This window comes from Callorhinchus milii, unplaced genomic scaffold, assembly GCF_018977255.1.
Source record: "Callorhinchus milii isolate IMCB2004 unplaced genomic scaffold, IMCB_Cmil_1.0 Scaffold56, whole genome shotgun sequence".
Classification (NCBI taxonomy): domain Eukaryota; kingdom Metazoa; phylum Chordata; class Chondrichthyes; order Chimaeriformes; family Callorhinchidae; genus Callorhinchus; species Callorhinchus milii.
This window is the reverse complement of record NW_024704797.1, coordinates 163130-170375: the sequence shown is the minus strand read 5'-3', so window position 1 is coordinate 170375 and position 7246 is coordinate 163130. Positions and strand designations below refer to the sequence as shown.

General features: G+C 55.5%; 1 protein-coding gene across 1 annotated transcript in view; it reads left to right on the top strand.

Moving 5' to 3' along the window:
* Positions 1 to 129: 129 nt before the first annotated feature.
* Positions 130 to 7246, top strand: part of LOC103173654 (E3 ubiquitin-protein ligase HUWE1-like) — a gene marked incomplete at its 5' end in the record, with an annotated part of 32922 nt that continues 25805 nt past the window's right edge. Inside the window, 10 exon segments of the mRNA XM_042345512.1 lie at positions 130 to 249; positions 1153 to 1303; positions 1704 to 1831; positions 2300 to 2440; positions 3268 to 3385; positions 4163 to 4267; positions 4646 to 4747; positions 5169 to 5249; positions 6156 to 6262; positions 6854 to 7031. Of these exon segments, the coding sequence (XP_042201446.1) occupies positions 130 to 249; positions 1153 to 1303; positions 1704 to 1831; positions 2300 to 2440; positions 3268 to 3385; positions 4163 to 4267; positions 4646 to 4747; positions 5169 to 5249; positions 6156 to 6262; positions 6854 to 7031 (1231 nt within the window).

The following is a 7246-nucleotide window of genomic DNA, read 5'->3' as shown; positions in this document are numbered from 1 at the left end:
ACCCTCCCTGCCCTCCACCCCCTCCCGATCCCAACCCCCAGCTCAAATCCCTGAGTGTCCAGCCCAGCGCCTCGGGGCTCTGTGTAAGTGTCACGTGTCGTTGTAAACTCACTCGCGCTCGCCCGGTCTCTCTTTGTGTGTCGCGCAGTTTATTCCAACGCCCTCCAGGAATCTGCCAATAGTATACTGTACAACGGGCTGATCGAGGAGCTGGTGGATGTTCTACAGATTCCAGACAAACAGCTAATGGTGAGCAGGTCCTTTCCACGTGTGTGTCTGTGGGTGTGTGTGTGTGTGTCTGTGTGGGTGTGTGTGTGTGTGCTCTGTGCGTTGTGTGTGTAAAGCGCTCTGAGACGCTACCCTGCATGGAGGGCGCTACATAAGCGCAAATTGTTGTTGTGTGTTGTATGTGTGTTATGTTTGTTGAGTTTCAGTGATGTATTTTATTGTGTGTGTTATTTGAGTGCGTGTGTGTGTATGTTATGTTATGTGTATGTTGGCTGTGTGTGTTGCATGTGTGTGTTGTTGAGTTACAATTATATATTTTAGTGTGTGTGTGATGTGTGTCTTATGTGGTGTGTGTATGTGTGTTTGTTGTTGAGTTACAATGATATATTTTATATTGTGCATTATTGTGTTGTGTGTGTTGTTGGATTACAATGGTATATTTTATTGTGTATGTGTGTGTGTTATGTAGTTACAATGGTATAGTTTATTGTGTGTGTGTGTGTGTATATGTGTGTGTGTATAGTGTGTGTGTGTATAGTGTGTATTTGTGTGTGTGCAGTTACAATGGTGTAGTTTATTGTGTGTGGTGTGTGTGTATAGAGTGTGTGTGCAGTTACAATGGTATAGTTTATTGTGTGTGTGTGTGTGTATATGTGTGTGTGTATAGTGTGTGTGTGTATAGTGTGTATTTGTGTGTGTGCAGTTACAATGGTGTAGTTTATTGTGTGTGTGGTGTGTGTGTGTATAGAGTGTGTGTGCAGTTACAATGGTATAGTTTATTGTGTGTGGTGTGTGTGTATATGTGCGTGTGTGTGGTGTTACAAAGGTATAGTTTATTGTGTGTGTGGTGTGTGTGTGTATAGTGTGTATTTGTGTGTGTGGTGTTACAATGGTACAGGTTATTGTGCGTGTGTGTGTATACAGGATATAAAAGCAGCCTCCCTGCGGACACTGACCTCTATAGTGCACCTGGAGCGAACTCCTAAACTGAGCAGCATCATCGACTGCACAGGGACAGCGTCTTATCACGGATTCCTGCCTGTGCTCGTCCGCAACTGCATCCAGGCCATGATCGGTGAGTTCAAGCTGCTCCCCGCCCTGTAGCTCAGGGGTTAGACCCCTCACCTCACAAGCCACAGCCCCCGTAGCTCAGGGGTTAGACCCCTCGCCTCGCACCCCACAGCCCCTGTAGCTCAGGGGTTAGACCCCTCGCCTCACACCCCACAGCCCCTGTAGCTCAGGGGTTAGACCCCCTGCCTTGCATGCCAGAGGACCCGGGTTCGATTCCCAGCCGGGCGAGACAGGGCGAAACCTAGGCAAGTTTTCTTACTCCACACACACAGACACACACACACACATGCTGCTTTTCACCCACAAAACACACAGTCACTACACTTTGCAGTGTATCCTGTGAAGCGCTTTGTCCTTGCATTTGACACCGCGCCTTATCACCATCTCTCTTTTCCTCCTGTTAGATCCCACGATGGAGCCTTATCCCCATCAGTTTGCAACCGCACTTTTCTCCTTCCTCTACCACCTGGCGAGCTACGACGCTGGAGGGGAAGCCCTCGTCTCCTGTGGGATGATGGAAGCTTTGCTGAAGGTCTGTGAGGCTCATGGAGTGTTTCTGTGAGAGGTGGAGGGGCTTTGGGTGGGGCTGTGCATAGAGAGCGAGAGATGGGGTTGTCTTTTGATCAACCGGGTGTCTGACACACACACACACACACACATCTCTGTTCACCACTAGGAACCTGCTTGTTAATCAGTGGGTAAATCGCTTTCCGGGGGTAATAATCCCTTCAAAATAATAATAATCTGGTCACTCAAACCACGACTGTTTGTGGGGACGTCGCTCGGCTGCTACATTTCGCCCACAAAATACACAGTCACTTCACTTTACAGTGTATGCCGTGAAGGGCTTTGAGACGTCTCGAAGACGTGATATATCAAATGCAAGGATTATTATTATTACTGAGGGGGGGAGAGAGAGAGAGGGAGGGAGGGAGGGAGGGAGAGAGGGGGGAACTGAACATGTCTGACCATCCCCCTGCTCGTGTCTCCTTCCTCGCAGGTGATTAAGTACCTTGGGGACGAACAGGACCAGATAACCTTTGTGACTCGGGCTGTGCGTGTGGTTGACCTGATCACCAACTTGGAAATGGTGGCTTTCCAGTCTCACAGTGGGCTGGCTGTGTTCATCAACCGTCTAGAGGTACGTGCAGTCCTGTAGTGCAGTGGTAAGGCACACACAGACACACACACGCACGCACACGCGCAGACCCCGCTTGTTAGTCGATTGGCGGATGACTTTTCCAGGGATAATACATCAACAACAAGATTGGATTTATAGAGCGCCTTTCACGTCGGGAGGACGTCCCAAGGCGCTGGACAGTTGGGTGGGGACCCGAGCATTGGGGGGAAATGGTCAGGGTGAGGGGAGGGGAGGGAGGGAGCGAGGAGGGTGGAAATGGTCAGGGTGAGGGGAGGGAAGGGAGGGAGCGAGGAGGGGGAAGAGAGTCGAGAGGGGAGCTGAAGGCACGGTCAAAGAGAGAGGTCTTGAGACCGGCCTTGAAGGAGGAGAGGGAGGAAGCGGCGAAGGCACTGGGGATGGAGTCCCAGAGCCTCGGGGCTGAGAGGCTGAAGGCTACCGATGTAGGGCGGTTGGGGCGGGGGACGTGGAGCAGACCGGAGCCAGAGGAACGGAGGGTACGGGCAGGTAGGTAGGGGGATAGTAGGTCGGAGAGGTAGGAGGGAGCGAGGCCGTGAATGGCCCTGAAGGTGAGGATGAGGATCTTGAATTCGATCATAATAATCCCTTCAAAAAAATAAAAGAATAATCCGGTCACACAACCCCCGGCTGTTTGTGGGGCCGTCGCTGGGCACGATCGGCCGCCGCGTTTCGCCCGCAAAATACACAGTCACTCCACTTTACAGCGCGCCCTGCGAAGCGCTTTTGAGACGTCTCGACGGCGCGATCGGGCGCCGGGTCACACGCCCGGGGGTTATTATTGTTGTTGTTGTTGTTCCTTTTCCCGACAGCACGAAGTGGACATCTGCAGGAAAGAGTGTCCGTTTGTCATCAAACCAAAGATTCAGAGATCCAGCACCAATCAAGAGGGAGAGGAGATGGAGACCGATTCCGAGGGCAATTATTCAGGTGGGAACTTCAGCCCATCCGGTGTGCGCGCGGGTTTTGTTTGTGTGCCGCTCTCTTGTCTGTGTGTCTGTCTGTGTTTCGTCCCTACCTCTCTGCCTCCCGAGTTCTGCAGTGGTTAGACCCCTCGCCTCGCAAGCGGGAGGACCCAGGTTCGATTCCCGGGAGGGACAGGGCGAAACCTTAGGCACGTTTCCTTACTCTACATAGACACACACACGCCACAGACAGGCACACACACACCACACACACACACAGGCACACACGCGCACACAAGACACGCACACACAGACGCACACGCACACACAGACACACACACACCACGCACACACAGACGCATACACACACACACCATGCACGCACAGACACACACACACCACGCACGCACAGACACACACGCACACCATGCGCACACAGACACACACGCACACACGCCTCTGTTTACCGATCAGTAAGTGGGAACCCGCTTAGTCTATTGATCCCACTTAAGAGGATCGCTTTAATCCCGTAAATATAGCGTGGCCACTTACTCCACGACTGTGTGTGGGGGGGACACTGCAGTGCGCAATTGGCTGCCGCGTTTCACCCACAATACACACAATCACTGCACTTCGCGGCGCGTCCTGTGAAGCGCTTTGAGACGTCTCGAAGACGTGATCGGGCGCCGGGTCAAATGCCAGGGTTATTGTGGTGAAAGGAGTGTGTGTGTGGAGTGTAAAGGGAGGTGGTTGATGTTAAGAGTGGGACGTCCGCCTGACGTGTGACATGTTGTCGGCGCAGACATTGTGATGGAGAGCAGTCCAGGCCCCTCCACCTCAGCCGATTCCAGGCCAGAGACCGAGACCCGGAGTTTGAGCTCAGCTGTGACCTACTCCCCGAGACCAGGTAAGTCAATCGCTGCAGAGTGTGTCAGCCTGGCTCTCTCTCTCTCTCTCTTTCTCTCTCTCTCTCGCTCTCTCTTGCACTCGCGCTCTCTCTCTCACTCTCTCCCCCCCCCCACCCCTCGCGCGTCCCTTTTCCTCGGCTCCTTCAAGGCCATCTATCTCAAGACCTTACTATTCGACCAACCGTGCCTTCGGTCACCCTCCTACCCCTCACCCTCCCTGCCCTCCCTCCGCACCCCCCCCCCCCCCCCGCCACACCCGGTTCTGACCCCGACCCCCAGCTCGGGTTCAAACCCCTGGCTGTCCAGCCCCCAGGCCTTGGGACGTCCTGACATGAGAGGCTCTGTGTCAATGTCAGTGATGTTGTTGCTCCCTGCAGGAGTTCAGTGTATCCCTCAGCGAGCAGCTCTGCTCAAGTCCATGCTCAACTTCCTGAAGAAAGCCATTCAAGATCCCGCGTTCTCCGACAGCATCCGACACGGTAAGGCTGTGTGTGCGACTGTGTGTGCATGTGCGTGCATGTGTGTCTGTGTGTGTGTGTGTGTGTGGCTGTGAGTGTGTGTATGTCTGTGTGTGTGTGTGTGGCTGTGAGTGTGTGTATGTGGCTGTGTCTGTATGTGGCTGTGTCTGTGTGTGTATGTCTGTGTGTGTGTCTGTATGTGGCTGTGTGTGTTTCTGCTTCATGGCAGTTTGAGGGGATGTCGCTGTGCGTAGAATTGGCTGTCGCGACCACAAAAAACACAGTCACTACACAATGACAATGTTTGGGGGGTGGGGGAGAGGAGGGGAGAGGGTTGGACGTGTGTTGTGGAGGGAGGTGAGGGAGGAAGCGAGAGAGAGAGAAGGGGGGCGGGTGTGACATGTTGTGAAGCTGTGGGTTTCACTCTCTCTGTCTCCTGCAGTAATGGACGGCTCGTTGCCTACCTCACTGAAGCACATCATCAGCAACGCAGAGTATTATGGTCCCTCACTCTTCCTGCTCGGTGAGTGCCTTCCCGTCCCACTCTGTCCTGTTCTCTCCCTTCAGCCTGCTCTACATCCCCTGCCCTGCCCTGCCCAGCCCTGCCCTGCCCTGCCCAGCCCTGCCCAGCCCTGCCCTGCCCTGCCCTGCCCTGCCCAGCCCTGCCCTGCCCTGCCCAGCCCTGCCCTGCCCAGCCCAGCCCTGCCCTGCCCTGCCCTGCCCTGCCCTGCCCTGTCCAGCCCAGCCCAGCCCTGCCCTGCCCTGCCCTGCCCAGCCCTGCCCTGCCCAGCCCTGCCCTTCCCTGTCCAGCCCAGCCCTGCCCTCCCAGCCCAGCCCAGCCCAGCCAGCGAGCCCTGCCCTGCCCAGCCCTGTCCAGCCCAGCCCTGCCCAGCCCAGCCCAGCCCAGCCCAGCCGAGCCCTGCCCTGCCCAGCCCTGCCCAGCCCAGCCCAGCCCAGCCCTACCCTGCCCAGCCCAGCCCTACCCTGCCCTGTCCAGCCCCAGCCCTGCCCTGCCCTGCCCTGCCCTGCCCTGGCCCGCTACACCATCAGCCTCTCTGCCCCCACCTTCTGGAATTCCAAATCACATTCCCTCCCTCCCTCCCTCCCTCCCTCCCTCCCTCACTCACTCACTCACTCCCTCCCTCCCTCCCTCCCTCCCTCCCTCCCTCCCTCCCCTACTCAAAGCCAGTCTCAAGACCCTCTGCGACCAACCGCGCCTTCGGTCACCCTCCTCCCACAACCCCCCCACACTCCCCTCCCTCCACCCCCTCCTGATCCCAACCCCCGGCTCGGGTCCAAACCCCGGACTGTTCAGTCCAGCGCCTGGGGACGTCCTCCCGACGTGAACGGCTGGCGCTGGTGTCAATGTAAATGTCGAATTGTTGTTGCTGTTGTTGATTAAAAACTCTCTCTCTCTTTCTCTCTCCAGCGACTGAGGTTGTGACTGTGTTTGTATTCCAAGAACCTTCGCTGCTCTCCTCTCTGCAGGACAACGGACTCACTGATGTCATGCTCCACGCACTGTTAATAAAAGACGTAAGCTTCTTCTCGCCCGCCTTTTTCTTGGGGAATGAAGCCGCATAGACAGGGAATCAGCCTGGCTCAGTCCTGTGTGTGTGTGTGTGAGCCTGGCTCAGTCGCTGTGTGTGTGTGTGTGTGTGTCAGTCAGCCTGGCTCAGTCGCTGTGTGTGTGTGTGTCAGCCTGGCTCAGTCGTTGTGTGTGTGTCGCTGTGTCGCAGATGGCTTTTACGGGGGTAAGAATTGCTTAAAAATATGTGGTTACTCAATGCTTGATTGTGTGTGGGCGCAATCGGCTGCCGCGTTTCTGCCACAAAATACGCAGTCACTACACTTTATGGTGTATCCTGTGAAGCGCTTTGAGACGTCTCAAAGACGTGATAAGGGGCTGTATAATAATAATAATAATAATAATAATAAACCTCGCATTTGACCCGGCGGCTTATCACGGCGTCGAGACGTCTCAAAGCGCTTCACGGGACACACCGCAAAGTGTAGTGACTGCGTGTTTCGTGGCAGAAACGCGGCAGCCGATTGCTGTGTCAGACGTAGGGATTACGATTATGATTATTATTATTATTGTGATTGTTGTTGTGTGCTTCCTGGCAGGTCCCGGCCACCAGAGAGGTGCTGGGCTCGTTACCCAACGTGTTCAGCGCACTGTGTCTGAACGCTCGCGGACTCCAGTCCTTTGTGCAGTGTCAGCCCTTCGAGAGGCTCTTCAAGGTGCTGTTGTCCCCGGACTATCTGCCCGCCATGAGGAGGCGCAGGAGCTCAGACCCGCTCGGTGAGTCTCTCGCTCTCTCTGTCCCCTTCACCCCGCAGTCCCTCCGTCTCGCCCCCCTCTCTCTCCTCCTGTTCGGCCATGCCATTGATCTCCCTCCTTCCCCCCCCCCCGGGGCCCTCCCCTCATCCCTCCCCCCGGCTCGGGTCTGAAACACCGACTGTCCAGCGCTCCTGACGTGAAAGGCGCTTTACACACGTCGTTATATTGTTGCTGCT